The sequence below is a fragment of the Crocodylus porosus genome, unplaced genomic scaffold, assembly GCF_001723895.1.
Source record: "Crocodylus porosus isolate Cpor-Errol unplaced genomic scaffold, CroPor_comp1, whole genome shotgun sequence".
In the NCBI taxonomy this organism is placed as follows: domain Eukaryota; kingdom Metazoa; phylum Chordata; order Crocodylia; family Crocodylidae; genus Crocodylus; species Crocodylus porosus.
Genome location: NW_017728911.1, coordinates 23,873,749 through 23,893,865, shown reverse-complemented (window position 1 = coordinate 23,893,865; position 20,117 = coordinate 23,873,749). Strand labels below are relative to the sequence as shown.

General features: G+C 39.8%; 1 protein-coding gene across 2 annotated transcripts in view; it reads right to left on the bottom strand.

The window, feature by feature from the left end:
* The window catches only part of TRPM7 (transient receptor potential cation channel subfamily M member 7), a 109,628-nt gene that overhangs the window by 68,081 nt on the left and 21,430 nt on the right, over window positions 1–20,117 (bottom strand). Inside the window, exons 1-2 of one of the 2 annotated variants that reach the window (XM_019533660.1) lie at window positions 7,663–7,738; window positions 1,090–1,169 (exon numbers count right to left, since the gene is read on the bottom strand). In XM_019533660.1, coding sequence (XP_019389205.1) covers window positions 1,090–1,169; window positions 7,663–7,710 — 128 coding nt within the window. In that variant the 5' untranslated portion in view covers window positions 7,711–7,738. Of the gene's footprint in view, window positions 1–1,089; window positions 1,170–7,662; window positions 7,739–20,117 lie in introns of those variants that run through there. The other variant, XM_019533661.1, reaches the window with a different exon arrangement.

The following is a 20,117-nucleotide window of genomic DNA, read 5'->3' as shown; positions in this document are numbered from 1 at the left end:
GATCCTGTACAGTATATTATTATGGACTGTCACTAGTATTAGAAATAACAGATATTTTACATTTACTTTTTGGAAGAAATTGCCATATAACATGACATAACAAAAGATTTAATTTATTCACAGTTCAGAATTTAATGGCCATGTAAGTCAGCAAGATGCTAGGAACAAAGTTCACAATGCGTTAAGCTCTTTTAAGAACCCAGCTAAATTACACCTGTCTTTATGGCATTCCACACCTGCAAATCTCACAAAAGGTGTTCCAGATGTGACACAACCTTTTCAGCTGAAAGTTTTTTAGTTTCACATATCTTGTTTAGATATTATTAGAGATCAAGTTAAAAAAAGCATCGATTTTATTGTTTTATATGCCCTAAATCATACCTTTTCACATCCAAATGTTTTCTTGAATATGATTGGGCTTAAAAATATTTTCATCATAATTAATTCCCATAACACCTCTAGACACTTCATTACCATTTCTGACTTTTCCTTTTATCTTTTCACTTCTGATATTTGTCTCCTAGAGGGTTTGAATGAGGGAAGGATGATATACTTCATGCTACTTTCTGATATCTGAATTGTCTGTTCTGGAAGCAAGCTTTTCTCAGCCTTGGATTCTGTTCTCTTCCTTGTTATGTGTTCTTTTTTCCCCCACATAGCTTTCCTTATCACTTGCAGCAACACTGCCAGGTTATTTCTCCCCATCTCCAAGATACCACATCTTCAGCATGAAAATGCATTCCCCGCTGGCTCTCGCACACTATTCTTCTATCAGTCCCTTAAAGTACACTTTTGTAGTGCTTTCTGATTCTTTAGAGGAGTGCAACAAGAAATAACATAAACCATTTCTGCCTGCTACCGGGACCAAAGATAAGAAGGTAACATGATCAAATTAGGAAATGTCCGAGGACTTCCACTGAAGTCTGAAAGGTCTCACAAACCTTAAGCATCAAAACTGAGAAAATCAGGGTTTCCCTTTTATAGATTAAAAGACAATGACATTCACGTTTCAAGAACAGTTAGTTCAATAACCTTCTGTATCAGTAGTTAAATCATATGCGATGAAGTCTTTTATAAATTCTAGTTTACCTGTGGGGGTCCTTTGAAGTTGGTATAATATACACACATTCCCTCTTGGTGAAAGTATTTTCTATCCAGGATTTCTGGGACTGTAAAACAAAGTTATACAAAACACCATCAATTCTATCTTTCAGAGTTACAACAACACAAATGCCAAAAGCAGGTATTAAACTAGGGGTAGACAATTATTTTGGCTTGAGGGCCACTTAATGAGTTTTGGTGACTTGCTCATCTCTCTCTGCCTCTGTCTCTCCCCCTCCCTCCAGAACCTGGCTGGAGCTGTAGTTCACCAGGAACCCTGATGCTCAGCTGTGGACCCAAATGGGGACTTCTGCCATGACAGGTGGGTGGTGGTGTCAGCCTTGGGTGCTGCCAGCAGGTTCCAAGTCTGAGTTTCAGAACCTGCCTGCTACGCCCACAGCTGATACCTCCATTTGTCTGCCACAGTGGAAGTCCCCATCTGGGTCCAGCAGCTGATGCTGCTGCATCAAGAGCAGAAGCAGTACCACCCACCTGACCAGTGCAGCGAAAACAGCCCTGACCGTCTGCCCAGCAATACACAGCAGCTGGAACCTGCTGGCCAGATCCAATAAGTTGGCAGCTGCCTGTCTGCCGGCCAGATCAAATCTGTTTGTGGGCCGAATCCAGCCCACAGACCACATTTTGCCTGCCCCTGCATTAAACCAAAGGTATCACATTTAAACAGTCATGGATCAAAGTGCATTTTTTCAGACACTAATAAAGAACAATGAAGGCTAAGATTTTCAAAAATCAAGTACTGCCAACCTCAGTGCTTTGATTTTCACTAAATACTTTCTCTCTGAAAATAAGATCCCTTCTGTGTCTGCTTGGGTACCTAGGTAACCAGAATCACAAATCACTTATGAAAATCTAGATATTTTTATTAAATACATTCTAAAAATTAGAGTTCAGCATGGAACAGATACTTATTAAGGAGAAACATGATGCAGAGAGAGAAATACCAGTAACGAAAACTGACCAAGTCACTTGTCTGCTGCTGTCAGTATTGAAAGTCACTAAAAGTTGAAAGATTCTGGACTGCAATGTAATTTAGGGTTAAATGAAATCACGCTTTCATTTTTCAATAGAAGTAAGTGAGATTACATCAAAGTATGGAATGTTTTTAAGGGTATTCAAAATAGCAAAAATAGTAGGTACTTAATGCTTACATAGTAAACATTTCACCTGACAAAAAAAAAAAACAAAACACATGCACAACTCCACACCCGACACATAAATAAAGATATATGGACATGTGAGCAAATAGCTAAATGACATATTCTGAATTCACTCACTAGGAAAATAAGTGACCAGAGGTTTAACAAAACAGTTTTGGGTATTTTCAGTCTCCATGTTTCATCAATATGATAATAAAATGATTCCGAAACAATTGTAAACTTTAGTCCGTTCCATTATAAACCTGCCACTCATTTCTAGTTACAATAAAGTAGCTTTATTGTTGTTCTTTGTCAAGAGACACCTCCTACACTTTTTCACTTGATAAACAGTGTAATTAGCATCATCAACAGAGATTGAGATGAGCTCAAAAGGTGTCTATAAACTTAAAATTAAACTGTTTACTTCCTTAAATGCTCACTGATTTTGATATTGTCATGATTCTATTTAAGTTGCTTTAAACAATGATGTAACACACTTTACAGATAAAAACATTGCTTTGCCAGGCAAAGTGCATCATGCCCACTGAATGCTGTTTCAGCTACTTGTTGGGAATGAGATTCAACTTAACAGCACCTCACCAAGTACTTCAGAAACAAAGCTACAATCTGTTTCTCTTATATGTATTGCTAGTAAAAGTAGAGAAATGCAGAAGCCTCAATTAAGTCAGACCATCCTTCAGTTATCAAAATTCTAATACCGAATAAAGTACATATAGCAAATAAATAGAACAGTTAATTAACTCCTCCTCCTCGATCACCAAGCTACCCCCTTTTTAAAAACTTGCACCAAAGATGAATCTTTCCACATTATTCTTCACAAAAGCACCCTATAGCATGTTTTTTAAGCTGATTTGATTGTGAGCTCGTTGACATAGGAACTACATACTGTATTTATTCACATACCACAGCGGTTTTCAACCTTTTTTAATAAGTGTACTCCCAATGGCTGGAAACGGAGTGGGGAGGGGTGGCAAGGGATGTGCAGCTGGATGCAGAGCAGTGGCACCACAGGGTGGTGGATGGTGGCTGCCACAACCACCATGTGCAACGTTCCCCTATCCTCCCCCCCCCGCCCCATGTCCAACTGGCCAGCCGCCTGTGCAGCCCACAGATGGGCACAACTGCCCTTGCCCCACCCCAGACCTGTTCCTAGGGAGGTGGCAGTGCAGGGTGGTAGTGCTCCATCCCCGCCTGCCCACAAGTATCCCCTAGGGCTTTCCCAAGTATCCCCAGGGGTACACATACCCCTGGTTGACAACCCCTGACAAACCACATGCGCCCTTTCCCAAAAATCAGCCCTCCAAAATTTTGGGCGCAAGTCTTAAGCAGGGAAAGTTAGTTTTCATTGCTAGAGCAGAACAGAAGCAGAGATGTGGTGCTGCAATAGCTATCACTTCTCTCTGAACTAGAAAGCAACAGGGGCAAAGTCCACAGTTCACCGTCTCTCACCCACTGCTGAATTGACAGTAGCTTTTAACTGAGCAGTGAAAAGCTACTGCCAATTCAGCTGAGGCTGTGAAGAGGTTAATATGGTATCTTTTTCCTGAAGAGCCAGCAAACTGGCTGTGAGCCAGCAAGCAGCCACATGTAGTTCACTCTGGGCCATGAGAAAAAGCTTTTTTTCTACATTCTGGTTTCCAAAAACAGGATGAGTGTCTTAATTGAGGGCATGTGGAAAACATGGTCCTCTTAGCTGCTGTCTTCACTGCTGGACATTTCTCCTTCTTCCCCACCTCCAAACACAAATGAAAATACAATATTCTTAAAGCATCCTGTTTGAAATCTGATAGGATCAGAGCCACTACACTGGACAAGTCTGGTTAGTAACCAAATACTCTAAGAAATACATTATCTGGATGCAGAATCTGTCAGGCCAATCCACAGGCTCCTCCAGGCTACCACCCTGCCCCACCCCTTTCTTTCTAAAGCAGCTCTGATAACCAAGAGGGTTAAGGAAGAACGTGCTACTTTCAGGATAGATGAGTAAAGGTGTCCATGAAAAGGGGAGGTAGGATGGAAGAGATTAGAACAAAGGAAAAACTGAGGCAATATCACAGAAAGGGCAAGGGTAGGGACAGAAAAATGGAACAGAGTTAGCAAAAAGTCAGACAGGGTAAAAACTCAAGTAGAAAAAGTGGGCAGAACTGAAACTGAAAAAATATTAAAAGACAAAGGAAAAAGAACTAAGACAAAGAAAGTCTGAGGTTGTTGTTTTTGTTGGTTTTCGGGGGGGAAGGGGGAGGTTAGATTTGGTTTGGCTATATTTTTTAATGGCCCAACAGAGTTGGAAAAGATGTTAGGCAAGCTTTTGAGCACTTTGTGCCAGTTTGTCCAGTGTCTCTCCTAATTATATACTTGGGCCAATAAAATAATTTTTTTTTAAAGTTATCACCAAAGAAATGCTTGTTTTTGACACATTTATTGAAACCATCAGTGTTACATCAACATGCCAACTCTAAGACACAAAAGAAAAAATATAGGAGCTAAACTAAAAAATGACATGAGAACACAAGAGAAAAGCCAGCAAAATATTTTCAGCACCTGGGTTGAAAAGCAGTGACTTTTCTTAGCTAGTCCTTCACTTCCTTAGCCTCACAACAGATGACTATGGCAAGAGAGAAGAGGTACAAAGTAGGGATGCACCAACAGATGAGGGCAATACCAATAACCGATTTTTATGGAGGCGTATCAGCTGATACCAATCCGATTTCCAATACACAGCCTAGCAGCTTGAAGAGTAGTGTCTGGCTGGTAAGTCTGTTGTGGTGGAAGGGGAGGGAGCGGGAGAGATCAAGGCCCCTGCAGTGAGGAAGAGAGGTTGGGGCTAGGACAGACACTGCCCAGTCGTGGCAGGATGGCATGGGACGGAGCCATTGTCCAGGGAGCATTTCCCACCACTGCATGCACCCTTGCAAGGCATTTGGGGGGGAGGGGGGCGGGGTGAAATCAGTGCAGGGCAGGGCGGGCTGCCGCTGCGGGCATGAGCTGTGGTGCGCCAGGCTCTTCGCAGCCAAGGGCTAAGCCAAACTGTGCTCAGGGCAGGCAGCAACGGTGCTGGGAGGGGGGCTATGGGGAGGGGCTGCAGTCACCCCAAAATTTTCTGTAGGCCCCCCAAATCCCCTCCTAGCGCCACTGCCACCTGCCCTGAGCACAAGCCAGCCCACCCCTGCTGGGAAGAGCCCGGCACAGCCCTGGCCCCAGACACAGACACAGCCTGGCCCACCCTGCACAAATCTGGGGGGCACATACCCCCATGCCCTCCCAGGGTACAAGCAGCAGCACAGGCCAATCCCCCCTCCCTGTGCCCCAACCTACCTCAGATGGGCAGCACCTGCCCCTGCCCCACTCCCTCTCTCACCACAGAGGCCTTGATCTGCCCCCCACGTCCCTTCCCTCCCCTCCCACCACAACAGGCTTACCAGCTGGATACAACTCTCCATGCTGCTGGGCTGTGCTGCAGCTGCGTGCGTTTATCAGCCACATCATGCAAAAAAGTGCCACTTTCTGATAGTCAATTTTCTTTATATTGGTGCTGACCTGATATCAGACCGATGTATTGGTGCACTTCTAGTAAAAAGCCAACCAAGATGGTTCAGACATCATAAATCACAGGGGTAGGAGATAAAGTGATGAAACTGCTGGCCCAGGGAAAGAAAAGGGCAACGGTGAGCAGATGCTGCCTCATGGTAAGGAATAAGGAGATACTTCCCTTGTTGTCGATTCAACTTCTCAAACTTAACTGACAAGAATATCAGTGACCCCATCTGGTTCTTGGGGTAAGCAACTTCCCATATGGAAATTTCCTGGAACAAATGTTCTCTTGATGCTGCTCTGCCGATTCAGACTAAAAAACAATCCTCATGCTTTAACTTCAACCCAAATGGGCTACGACGGGAGAGACCCCTCCAACTTTCAGGCCCCATTACAGGTTCAAGTAATTTTACAAGTCTAGTTAGGATTATAATCTTGTTTTAGCTCACAAATCCATTCAAATCCCAATCGGACATAGGAAAGCAAGGTGACCTGCAAGTACTTTTGTAATACAGTCTACACAAGAAAAAAACCACCAAACACACACATTAAAAACAAATTTACTCATTAGGGCTGAAAAATGGATTAAAATTTAACTGGTTAAGCAACTGGTTGTGAAAGTGAACTTTTAAATTTCTGGATTCTGTTTCAAATCAGCTTAGCAGTATAATTTAAGGTTTGTTTTTTGAAGGTGGGTGGGGCATTTTTTGAAGAGTCACCATTTTTCCTGGTAAATTAATCGGGGAGGGGGGGGTGCACATGCACATGTGCAGGAAAGTTCTGCCTGTAAGGAATACCAATTCTAGTTATTTTTTCTTTTTCTGGAATGAGTGGTAGACATAGTAGCAACAAGAGGAAGTCACTTCTAGAAAATCTGCCAATGGTTCATTGTAGTATTACTATTAACCAGAAAAATATGAACTGTGAAATACAAAATATACTTGCTTACTTTAAAGTAATATTTTTTACATTTTACTCCAAATTTTATTTCCTTTCATTTTGAGTTTGCAACATAGTGAAACAACTGAAAGAGCATGGAGAGTTAAAGAATCTGATGTTTCCAGACTACAGTCTTTTTCTTTATCTGGGATAACACTCATCCACTGCAACTATTAGCAAGACTGATTTCCACTGAAACTCAGCACTTTTTATCTGAAAATAGAAAAATTATACCTGAAAATGCTTCAAAGAAACTTTTAAAAAATAAGATCTCACACACCCAAGGTAAACACCAATAATTCAGAAGAGACAAGGGTTGAAGTGAGCATGTTTTAGTGCCACCATACAAAAAAAATGTTACATCATGTGAGAAAATAAGATTATTATGACAGCCCAATTCCCAATCCTCTGACAACACCATTTTGCAACTTAAATCAGAATTTTGCAATATATTGAATATTTGCAAAGGAATTTCAAAAGACATTATGAGCCTTCAGCATGTTTTATTTAATATTAATACTAAATTTGAATTCTCAGATTCGCTAAACTAATATAGGTATCTTCACACAATGAAATTCTTTAAAAAAAAAGTTAAGCACTCTCACAAAATTAGAATTTTCTAAAAGCATTTCACAAACTATGACAAAAAAAAGTGTCATTAAATACTTATAAATGCTACCTAGGAAATCTCAAATCTCAACAAGTCTTATTTGAATGTAGTCCATATAGCAGTATTTCAAGACTAGAAAAATCTTTCACTGTCAAGCAAGAACTGTTTGTTCCAGAAGGTAAATTATGTTTACAGTTAATCCAAGTTCCACAATGGCTGCTTTAGCGCTAGGAATTTTTGCTATTAGCGATAAAATTACATTTCAAGATAGCAATAAATACCAAAAGAATTATTCTACAATACCTGATCAAGATACCAGGAACTCCTTATTTTACCTTTACCAAAATCCATAGTAGAAACACACTAGCAGGTTCCTTTGCAGAACCAATTTTATAACACACAGTTAACTTTAATTTAAGGTTTTGAATATAGCAGGTTACAACAACAACCCACCGCCAAAGTGCAGCATGAGATCAGGTCTCAAAACAAAGAAAAAAACAAACAAACAAAAAAACCCCCATTTTCATTTAACATAATGGTAGAGGCCAACGTGTTTAACACACAAGATTGTGGGGCCGGGGTGGGCAGGAAACAGATTAATGAGAAATAGTGTGTGTATTGTGAGAAATAGCAAACAACTCATCTGAACAACTTTCTACACAGGTAACGGTTTTCCTGTTCTACATGACCTCCTAACAAAAGTTTGCATTAGTATGAAATAAATCTGCCAGAAAGATTTAGTGAACCGCAAATTACACTGTTATAAATATACACTTTTAAGGCTGAAAAATATTAATTTTATTTATTGCTAAAATGAGATCCTATTTCTGAAGCGACTCCCCTTTCATTTGTTAATGGATAATACACTGTTTCAGACTTCTGAACAGCTATTTCAAAACTGTTAAAAGCTCTTTCCTAATAATGTTAAAAAAACTAAAGAGATTTTCAAGGCATTTATTTTAGAATACACACAATGTACATTTCCTGGGTTAAAATGCAAATTTCCTGGGTTAAAATGCAAATTTACAGCTAGAATGAATTGCAACTTTCAATACGGAATAAAAGACCATCACACAAAAATCATATAGAGAAAGAATATATAAAATGCAAATGTACTGAGAGGCAACATAAAGGCTTGATTCTTAATTTTTAAAAAATCACTGAATAATATAGGTAATATATCTGATGTTTACACAACGGTATAAAACTAAGTAAAGCCCTGATCCCAAGAGTATTCAAGGGGGTCCAGAACTTACTTCCTGTTGACTTCTATTAGACTTTTTATGTGTAAAGATAAGCATTTGCCAAGGGGTCTGAAGCAACAGGGGATAAGGTTGCATTATTAAAGACTTCCTTTGGTGGCATAAGACAGTCTCAATATTTCAAAATAAAACTGCTTTGGTGTCAACAAAAGTTATTTAGGTTTTCGTTATATAAAAAGTTTGCAATAATTCTGCGAATACATATTGAATTTTTCAAGAAGAGACACATCTATTGAAAAGTGACGTTGATTACCAACCAACATACCAGCTATATATACTATCAATTACCACATAGCTATATCCCTATCAAGGTTGTGTTTCAGGTCCATAGTATTCTTGGCATGTGGATTTTAATAAGGTCCAGGACCACAATAACAAGCGTTTTAAATGTGAAACCTTAGTAGAAAACAAAAACTGTATAAAAAATCTAAAGTTTTACTAACAACTGCAATACAAACTTAAAAATAGTGAAACGTACGATCTATTTTAGAGCAAGAACGACGATGTAGCCGCCATGGTCCAGAAATTATGCAAGAGGCAAGAATTTCTTAGGGTGATCTCTTTATTGGACCAACTATATGGTTGGGATACAGTTAGACAAGCTTTTGAATGTAAGACATTCTTCTTCAGGTCTGAGCAGAACAAGCCAAAAACAGCCTGGTAAAGAACAGCTTTTGGAGGGGGTCAGAAAAACTGCCAGGAGCAGCAGACACATAATTAGCAAAAAGAAAACAAGCTGATCAAAAGGGAGGAGGTGTCATTCTCACCTTTCATGTGTGGAAAGAATTCAGGAGTCAGGAAAATTATAATGTGCTATAAAACATATCAATGTTTTGTCTTAAATTTCTTAGTTTCCAGTCTGCTTATTCATTTGTATTCACCTTCTAAAGATGTAGCTAGATTTCTCTCAAGTATGAGCATAGTATGGTCAGGGAGCAAGTTGTTGTTCTGTGAGGAATGTGCTTCTAATGATGCAAGTGTCTTTTTTTTTCCACAAGAGCTCCTTCTAGCATACAGTTGCTGTTTAGTTTCACCTATGCAGTTGTCACAAGGGCCCTTGGTGTATTGGATCAGGTATACCTTTTGGGAAAAGCATAGGTAGGATTCTGATGGTTTTGTTATGGAGGCCGCTGATAGTAATGGCAGAGATGGGCTGACAAGTTAAGCATTTCTTGCCAAGGCAAGGCTGTGTCCCACAATGTCTTCTGGGCAGTGGCAAGTTTGCTTCAGATGATGAGCTGGGATACAGTTAGGGAACATTTTGAAAACCAGGAACAGAGGCATTGGGAATATTTCTCTCAAGGTCTGGTCTTTGTCAAGTACATACTGTACGCAGTTCAATGATTCTTCTGATTCTTCCAGTGTGAGGTGGTAGATGAGCACGAGAGGTGTGTGGTTGTAGGTGGTTTTCTTTTTGTATTGTAGCAGGATACTCTGGAGTATCTGGATAGCTTTTTCAAATGTATGGTCTATTTCTCTATGGGAGTGTCCTTGCATTAAAGGCAGATTTTAGGCTGGTCAGGTGGGCATCACAAGTATTTTCCTCAGAGCAGATGTTGTGGTATCTGAGGGCCTCACTGTAGATCACAGCTTTTTCCTGTGCTTGGGATGATTAATAATAATATAATAACAAAAATATAAAAGGAGAGAGATGCACACATTTCTTGCAGAGCAATCACTCCTCCTCTGTCCTCACTATCCTCATACTCAAGGGAAAAATAGACCTAACATCTTCAAAAGACAAACTTGGGAAAAATTCATAATCTAGCTAGACATTAAGAACCAAGGACAAAATACTGATATGAGTACTTAATAATTATTTTCCTGACTCCTGAATTCTTTCCACACATGAAAGGTGAGAATGACCTCTCCTCCCTTTTGATAGGCCTTGATCATCCAGTAATTTTTTTTCTTTGACTAATTATGTGTCTGCCACTCCTGGAAGTTTCTCTCAACCCCTCCTAAAACTCTTTACTGTGCTCCATTTGAATTGCTCTGCTCAGACCTGAAGAAGACTGCCTTGCATTGCAAAGCTTATCTATATCTGGACCACACAGTTGGTCCAATAAAAGATATCATCTTAAGAAATCTTTAGTCTATTTTAGGAATTAAATACCAGAACAGGACAACTAGCAAAATCTAATTTAAGAATCCATTTCAAATTACTCCTTTAAATTGTGATCTTTTAAACCCCAGGGTTTCAGAAGGTCCCATTTGCAGAACATGGGGGTTCAGAATTTGGAGGATGGAACAACAGCAAGGACAAGTGTTGATGAAACATCCAAATTCACTAATCAATTTATATAATCTTGCCCACAAAGAATTCTGAGCCTGGCGTTTCCATAGCAAAATCACAGGATCCCCTAGTTTAGATAAATTTGTCTTTTGAAATAGTTGCTATCTTGTATAAACCCCAACTCATAAAAAGCATCACATTTCTCATTGCAAAATAAAGTGTATTCTGGGGCTTGTATCCTCCAGGAATCACTAAAATGAGTTGCACGACTGCTCAATTACAGTCAAATAAATTCACAATTTGATTGTGGGCTGTAGCAGCAACATTTAAACACATGCCCTAATATTTATATCTAAAAAGAAAGAAAACAGAATGCAGAAGTGTTAATTTTGTTTTGTAGGTTTTTTTCCCTTGCCGGTAACATTCCATGGAACAGCAATGAATCCTGTATATATTTACATGTACTTCCATTCTGTTCACCTAAGCATATATGTAATAATAAAAATGTCCTTGGAAAACAGAAGCCTCTACAACATATCAGTCCACTCTATCTTGAGGTTTACTTGCATGATGACCCCCACCACAGAAATCACCCTACACTGTTCAAGCCCAGCATTTTGTATCCGTAAGGCAGATGCAGACCAGCCGCTTTTTGAATGGCAAGTCTCTGTAGCATATGCTCTGCAAGGTGAGAAATCCTTAATCACTATAAGCCTGGCAGCAGAGAACACTGAAAAACCTATTTGAATGCAAAAAGACATCCTGAATACGCGGTATTCATGCTTTGCACCTTCATATATTCATTTGAAGTTTGAATGCAAGCTCAACTCCTGCACCCTCCCTACAACTTAACAAAATGAATTTGTTCCTGGGCAGAGACCAACCATGGATAATTTCAGCAATGAAATATCTGAATGACTGAAAAGAGGGTCTAATGGATTTGTAGTATGACTTCTGCAGTCATTACCATGAATGAACTAGTTTGTTTTTTTTACATGTTAGTCTTCTACAACTGACTATTACAAAGTAAAATGTATCTATCCTGTAAGGTAATTTTAATAAAATGCTGGTCATCAGGATTATCTTTTAGTTTGACTGTTCCTGACAAGAAGAATTCACCACAAATTTATTTCCAAGAGGTTGCTTAATTAAACAAAAAAGACTCAGTAGTCAGATATATGCTGCTATCATGGGACTAAATCATGATCCCTACCCAAGTGACTGTAACATCTCACTGTGTACTGTACTCCTGAAGCAATAACTGGAAGGCAGAAATTCCAAAACAATCTGTATTTCTGTCACCATTTACATACATTTAAAAAAGGGGCAGCCAGGATGTGGATGATAGCAATTAAGTTCATATATGTAAGCAGGTTACTATCCTTAAAACTTCTTACTCATTGTAAGTATTGAGCAAGACATTAAAAGTATTCAGAGTACTTGAACAGAAACAGAACAAGAATCCTATAGTCTGGAAAAATTAACGCTTAATACAATTTAACTTCAAAGTGGCCCACGCATGTAAGCCAACACAAGGTGAACTATTTTAAGCCATCTTAAATTAGGGACAAGTTATTTGAAAAAGGTGTTTATATATACACATTTCCCATGGAAAAATTCAAACCTTTTATGTTTTATTCCAGCCTGCAAAATACAATTCATTTTCAGAAGGAAAACAAGCAGCTGGGAGAGGGCGGAGGGGGTGGTGGGAGTGTGAGGGGTTTGGAAATGATGGGGAGGTTAAGAAGAAAGGAATAGTAGGAGGTTTGACACTATACATTTGCTAAAGTTTGTTTTAAAGTCTTGGCTCCACCAAACCCCGACAGACATTTGATTCACTTGCTTCTGTGCAATTTAAAATTACATACCTCTGTAATTACCAGTTTTTCAGGCAAAACAGAAAGCAAAATAAAACAACAAAAAAGAGAGTTTAGTATTACAAGCTATATTAAAAAAAAATCTCTGAATTTACTGCTGAAGGAAAGAAGTGTTCAAAGAGCACCCAAAAATACACACCAAGGAATGAATCTGTTCTTGGTTCATATCAGTGAGAATACCATTAAATCTGACAAAAACACGTTAACAAGAAATAACATTTTTTTTTTAAAAAATCAACAATCACTTTTGCTTTTACAAAAAATGTATATGGATATTTGTAACACCTAAAGAAAAAAAAACCCAAAGCAAAAAAAATTACATAACGACAACTGCTATGCAGATCCATATAGCAAAGTTTCAACAGAAAGAAAATAAATAATTCACGTAATAAAAAATCCAGATATGGACTCATTTAAAATATCATGCAATGAAAATAAAGCTGGTTGTCATTTTCCTTAATAAAAAGATTATGAAATGGGCAAGTGTTAAGGATGACATATTAGCAGATATTAGAAGCAAACAAATAAGCAAATCCAAGATAATGACAAGACTTTGCAAATCCGGCTCACATGCAAAATAAAATCAGTATGCTAAGGAAAAGTGAACTTTATCTAATATACACACACAGAGACACTGTTATGTATCAGGTTTTTCTATACATTTTATATTTTGTTCTATAAATAGCAGATTACATTTCCACTGCTAGAAACACACATTGCATTACCAGCACAACCTCCTTGCACACAACTGTTGATCCGCTCTGCAAGAGGGATGCCAGCCTTTCTATGCCTAGTATGAAAAACTCCATCTCTTAACCACAGACTAGACTTATTCCATCCACTGTCCCTTTCAAAGCATTTTAAAAGGGAAGTCTGCTGATCTGGTAACGCGATGCTAGAAGAGTTGCACCTTGCCTAGGGACAGACGTTCAAAAAGCCTGAACCTGAAATGATTCAATCTTTGCATGTTAGTCTAACCTGGCTAGGCTGAACTAGTATAGACATCCCCTCTGGACCATGGAAACATTGGCACATGCCTGCAGTGGCACAGGCTAGAAGCCAGTGGGGACGCTAGAGCAGCCCTCTCTTCCCCTTCCACAGTGCTGAACTGAGGGGGAGCAAGGCCAGGCCCCGGCAGGAGACTCTGATTAGGGAAGGGTCCCTCTCCCTGCACACCTTGATAACAGAGAATTTAGTTACAGAGCAGGGAGTTACACAGGGAGTTGTCAGTATTTATCAGCCCAACAAACAAAAAAAAAGCCTCTCTTCATTAGTTCAAGCTCTTAAACAACTTTTTCCAAGGAAGGAATGAAAGGGCATTACCAACATTACCAGCTACCTGTTAATTAGCTCCAAAAACCCCTTAGCCAACACTGCGCTGTCTGCCTTTGTCCCATCTCCCACAGCACATACTGAAGCCAGCATGTGGTGTGCTAGCTAATGCTAAGAGGTGTCTGCATAATGCAGAGGGGTGGGGGAATCACTGTTTGACCTGAGGGGGGGCAGGAGGAAGCCAGGCTAACCCTGTTCTGTCTGCAGTCTCTGCTGGAGCTGCAGCCAGGAAGCAGAGGGGAGGGGCTAGTCCTGCTGGGCTGGAGCACAGAGCAGAGCTCCACCCAGCAAAGCATCTGGGATGCTGGGGGAGTCTGATTTAACTTAAACCAGGATGGGGCCTGGGACAGACATTGCATAAACTGGTTTGACCCAAATCAGTTAAGTCTGATACTACATTCAACCAGGTTTATCTCAAACTGGTTTTGGCCATTTTCAAACTGGTTTATATACATTGAACATCTGTTCTATTACAAGTTTAAACAAGTTTCTGATTGCTTAAAATGGTTTATGCGTAATGTCTGTCCCTAGCCCTTTTATTTTGGCAGTTATGTTTGTGACGTACATTGGTTAAGCTATTGTTAATGCCTTTTGCTGGTAATAGGACCTAGCATATAGCTGATAATTTTTCAGGGTTAAGTTTGCTGTATATAAAAAAACTCAAAATAAACAATGCAATGTGTTTGTGTATTAAATTTTCAGGGTTTCCTACCTCCTTCCCACATGCAAAAACAACCCTTGGCCTTGTCTATGAGGGAAAGCTTCACTGATTTAAATTATGAGAAAGTTTGCTCTGAAAAAGTAAGTCATCAACTGGAATCACAGCACATTTTCATGTGGATAAGCCCTTTCTCAAAGAACCCATAGCTCAGTAGACAGAGATCCTGTTCTGCATAAGGGGAACCAATGCTATGCTGAACATCCTGTTCTACATTAAACCATTTGCCTGGTTTAACAGCTCTACTTTTATGGGAGCAGAACAGTTGAGCAGGTTGATATTTTTCATATGAAAATATTTTCCTGTCAAAAATAGCCTCGTTCACCAAAATAAAAACATTCAAAAATAATTTAGGTTGTTTATCTTATTAAAAGTCATTATAACAACAAAAAAAATCTGAACAGTAGAACAGATGGATTCAGAAGCACAGCTCAAGCTAAATAACAATTTAACTAAGATCAGTATCTTGAGCATACCAACAGCTCCTTTAACACAAGAAGTAATATTTTTTGAAAGTCTCCTGTTGACAATCCTGTTCTACATGAAAGTGTTTAGCAGTAAAACTCCTAACCTGTTTCACAGAGATTTTTGTTTTTTAAAAAGTAACTATTTTATCAAGTTCTTCTGTACAATTAACACAACCTTCACTACCCAGATCCATTTACCAGTTTTAGATGCAAGAAAATAATTCAGGACGACAAATATCACTTGATTTTTATTGAAAGTTATGGATCCTCACTGATTGCAAATTTTTGGCCTAGATTAAAAAACAAACAGACTTTGGTATTCTACAAATGGTTCAATCTTTACACAGATTACATGAAGTTGTATAGCAGATACATGGTGTTTTTCATATAAGGCAAAGGTTTAATACCCACTTAAATACAAAGCAGATGTTACTTCTGCTAAATCGAGACAAGTATTATTACCATATCCAGAGGTGCCCCAAGCAGGGTGTGAGGCCTGGGGTGGTCACCCCAATTTGCCCCCCCACTAGGGACCTGATCATATCAAAATGATCAAATTTCCAATGTTAACCTAAATATATGCATGCGCTACCTATACAAGGGATAGAGAGAAGTTGGTTATTTGAGAGATTGCTTACATTACCAAGTTCATATTTTATGTTCAGTGGTTTTCAAACCATGTTCTGTGGAACCCTGGATCTCTGCAATAGGAAAATTGTGATTCCTCAAAGAGACTGGGATAATGGTAGAGCAGGCCGGGAGGCACCGCCCCACCACTGCTGAGTCGGGTCACCCGGCTCTACCCAGCTCTCAGCCCCCAGAACCAGATGTAGGGGTTCTGTGACAGAAGTAATAAAGTTCTGTGACATTAAGAAGTTGGAAAACCACTGCTTTATAGGGTAACACTCAAGTATGCAGTTTACCAATTTCAGAAAGATAAAAAAAGCATTGAATGTAAACTGAATTCTGAAATGGACTCCTTTGGACTTGATTTTGAATAAAAGTGTTGAAAGTTAAGTATCCAAAAATTAGATATAGTTACTAATAAGTTTATTTATTCATTTGATTTATATGCTGCACTACCCCACAACGTTTCAGGAAAGCTTACAATAAGAAAATAAAATAATTTCTAAAATAAGAGAATAACAAGGAAACAAAACAATAGGGAACTAGAATATCGACATAAAAGTAGAGACCCCCTCTAAATAATATTGCAGTCTAGTTTTGTGTTAAATGCCTTCTCAAATAAGAAGGTCTTATGGTGATTCTGGAAGATGTCTAAGCTTGGGCTCTGCCCTCAAGGAGGGAAATTCCAGAGAAGCAACTGCTGAGAGTGACCTCCCACAGGTTTTCACCATGCAGACCTGGCGTACTGGTGGCACTTGCAGGAGGGATGATCTTGGCTGACCTTAGATTGACATAATTGGCCTCAGAAAAAAATAATTTTCTCTGAAATCAAGTTTTGTTTTCTAACTTACTTTTTTGCACTCAGGATCAAAAGTCTCTGGAATGATACAAGAACAAAAATAGGAAAAAAGTAAGTTGCTCCTGGTTCTACTTTTGTATATAGATGCTTCTCTTTGGATCACCTAATATTAAGCTAAAAACAATTAGCCTTCTAAAAACTTATCTGAGGGGTTCCTATTGACTTTTCCATTAAGTTCAATATCATAGCCCTTCACAAACTTTTTAAACAATGATACAAAACAAAAAACGTACTGCCTCTAGATACTATACAAAGGAATTAAGACCCAATGAGACTGACGCTAAATATTGGTGGGGGGGATTCTTTGCTCCAAAGAATTTACAATCTTTATTTTTGACAAAAGCAGATAAAACAAAAGAAAGGCGAGGATCTGGTAACAAAGAAATAAAGTAGAGGTGAACCAATAAAGATTTTCTTGGCCACTACTGATAGCCAAAGATTAACCAACCATATTGGCCAATGCTGATCGAATAACCAATATTCAGTAATAGTGCAAGGCATTTTAAACTATTGACATAAATAAATCTTTTTGTTCATTTGTGTTGCATTTATAACACATGCATGCGCTTCCTGCCTGCTCTGGCCCTTGCTGAGGAAGGTGGTTACTGCCTTATTCCCACTCAAGTCATCCCCTTACCGCACCCACAGCTCCACTTCCCACACAACCTGTGTTGTCACCCTGAGCAGATGGGACGGACCCTTGTGTGGACAGTGGCACTGGGCACATTTGGAGCCCAGAGCACACCGTTGTGTCAGTGCCAGCAGGTCCCATGCAGCTGAGCTCCTGCAGCCACTGGAGAGAGGCTGCTTTTGCAAAGGCGCCCGATGCCCAGCAGATTGGGATGTCCCTCGTGCAACACCTAACCTTGCCCATGCGTAGCCCAACGTCTCCACGTCAACTCCAGTGCTCAGACCCCTGCTGCATGCATGGCACTGGCACGGCAGCAGCAGCAGGAGATGATAATGGTCCCTTTGTTCCTAAGCGCAGTGCCCTGCAACTGCTCCCCAGCACCCCCTTCCCCTCCCTCTGCCTACCAAGACCTGTAGTCTGCCATGGGCTCAGGCTGATGGTGAGGCATGAGGACCGGACTATGCTTGCCAGGGTGTTTTGTAGCCCATAATTATAGCTGTGTGCCCAACAACCAAAAAGAACACAAGTAACATCACTTCTCCTTTTATCAGTGCCAGTCCAATAGCCAACCGATATATTGGTGCACCCCTACAAATACGTTTTGCACAGCAAATAGTAGCTATGTTTTATTTATCTATCATTCCTGTAATATCCTCTTTGCTGAGAGCAAGCTGTTTGACTATACCTTTCACTAACACCTCTCGTTCTGGGCCATAACATTTATTCTACTATCCTTTGGTCATTCCTTCTGCATATTGTTGCCATATTTCAACAGTCAATTTCCTTTTTCAAAACACACTTCTTTAAAGAAACATTATGAATAAGTTAACTAAAACAAATCTCAACCATCGTGATGTGCACTGCCCCTCACAAACACCTCTTAGTTTGCATCGTCATCACCTCTCTTCTCCCATGAAGGTATTTGCACAGTATATTTCATCCTAGTCTTATTTTTAGCTTCCACTTCTGTAAACGGAACACACATCCGATTCGTGCACTTTATCCATTGCCACAGACTAGAACCAGGGGTATAAATTGTAGTGATCAGTAACGTTTCTGTGTGACCAATAGAAATCAAGGTTATGTTGGGATGTTCCATTTAAGAACAGGGACGTAATATCCAGGGATCCTGGATTTGCCTGATAAAAGAAATTGCAAATTCTCTCATTAAAAATTGCAAAATCTCCAATGAGAACCCCCAAATCCATAATTAAAATGAAAGGTCACTATATATGCACGCGCGCACACACACATATATAGGCAGACAAGGTTCTTTGGGTGAATCTGATATCTTTTATTAGACCAACTTAAATGGTTGGAAAAAAACAATTTTGGCAAGCTTTTGGGTTTAAAAACCCTTCGTCAGGGGCGCCCAGGCAGCAGATCATGGCTCTGTCCCAACTCCTTGCAGCAGTAACAGCATGGTCCCAATCCAAGGCACAGCCATGACCTGCTGCCTGCACGCCCCTGCCCAGAGCATGCAGGCTGCAGATCATAATTGTGCCCATGCACCAGACCAAGCTGCCCCACCACAAGATCCCAGAGGCTCCTGAGCAGCCCCCCACCCTGCCATGCACCCTGCCAGCACAGTGGCTGGGGTCTCCATTGAGACCATCCCAGCCACGTGGGCAGGGGCTGCTGGGAAATGGAGTCCAACTGCTGGCCAGATCTGCCATTGTGTCCACCCCTGCTCTATAGCAAATCTTGTTCTTTGAGATATTGTAGTCAGGGTGGATCCCAGTATGTGGGCATACACATCTCGTGCTAGCAAATCCAAAAGTCTTCTGAGCTATGTTCAATTAGACTAGGCATGTATCCCATACAACAGCATAAAGGACAAAGGATACAAAGCAAGGATGAAAGTCATTCACACATCACAATATCCTTTAAGGCTAAATTGGTAAAAGGAGCCCTCAATAAGGAATCTAAAGAGGAGGGTCAAAAGAACAGAGTGAGGTCCATGCCAAGGTAGTTTCTTCAAGTAGTGGTTAAAGCATGCACTAGCAAACTGCACTTTGGACATAATGCTTGATAATTCATGGTCCAAAACCATGGGAAGAAGAGTCCCAATGAAGTTTAGCTTCTTTGGATTTTTTTAGCTGCTATAACCTTTCCCAGGCCTCCTGAAGATGATTGACTTTAGAGTAAGATGGGCATAAAACTGTTCAAAGTCCCTGGATGGGACCTCAAACCATTTTCCCGTACCCACTTCGATACTGATAAGCAAAGCCGGAGTGTACCAAAAGACATTTACTAGCAGGACTGTGTAAGAAAGCCCATAGCTGCTCTACCTTTTACATCCTCACACAGGGGGAAAAAAAAAAAAAATTAAAAATAGGAGACAGCACAGAGTACATATGCAACAATAGATATAAAATTTGTAAGAGGCCAAACTCAGACACAGAAGGTACATGTATACTATGGATAGATACATACTTAAAAGAACAAACATTTATTTATAACTTTTTTCTGGAAACCTATCATAAACAATACACTACGGTGAGTTTAGCCTCCCCAAAACTTCTATGAAAGAAACTACACACTGATTTTTACATTTCTCCATCTCCCCCATGATGAAACAGTCAAATCTTCTAAACGCAGGTTTTTCCATCTGAATCCCACACACTCAAAACTTCAGGGTTTAATTTTTAAAGCGATGTCATAGTGCCTTGTAGTTTTAATCTTAACTATTTTTCAGATATTTCATAAGCCACATGCTTTACAGCACCATCTTAAATCTTGACACTAC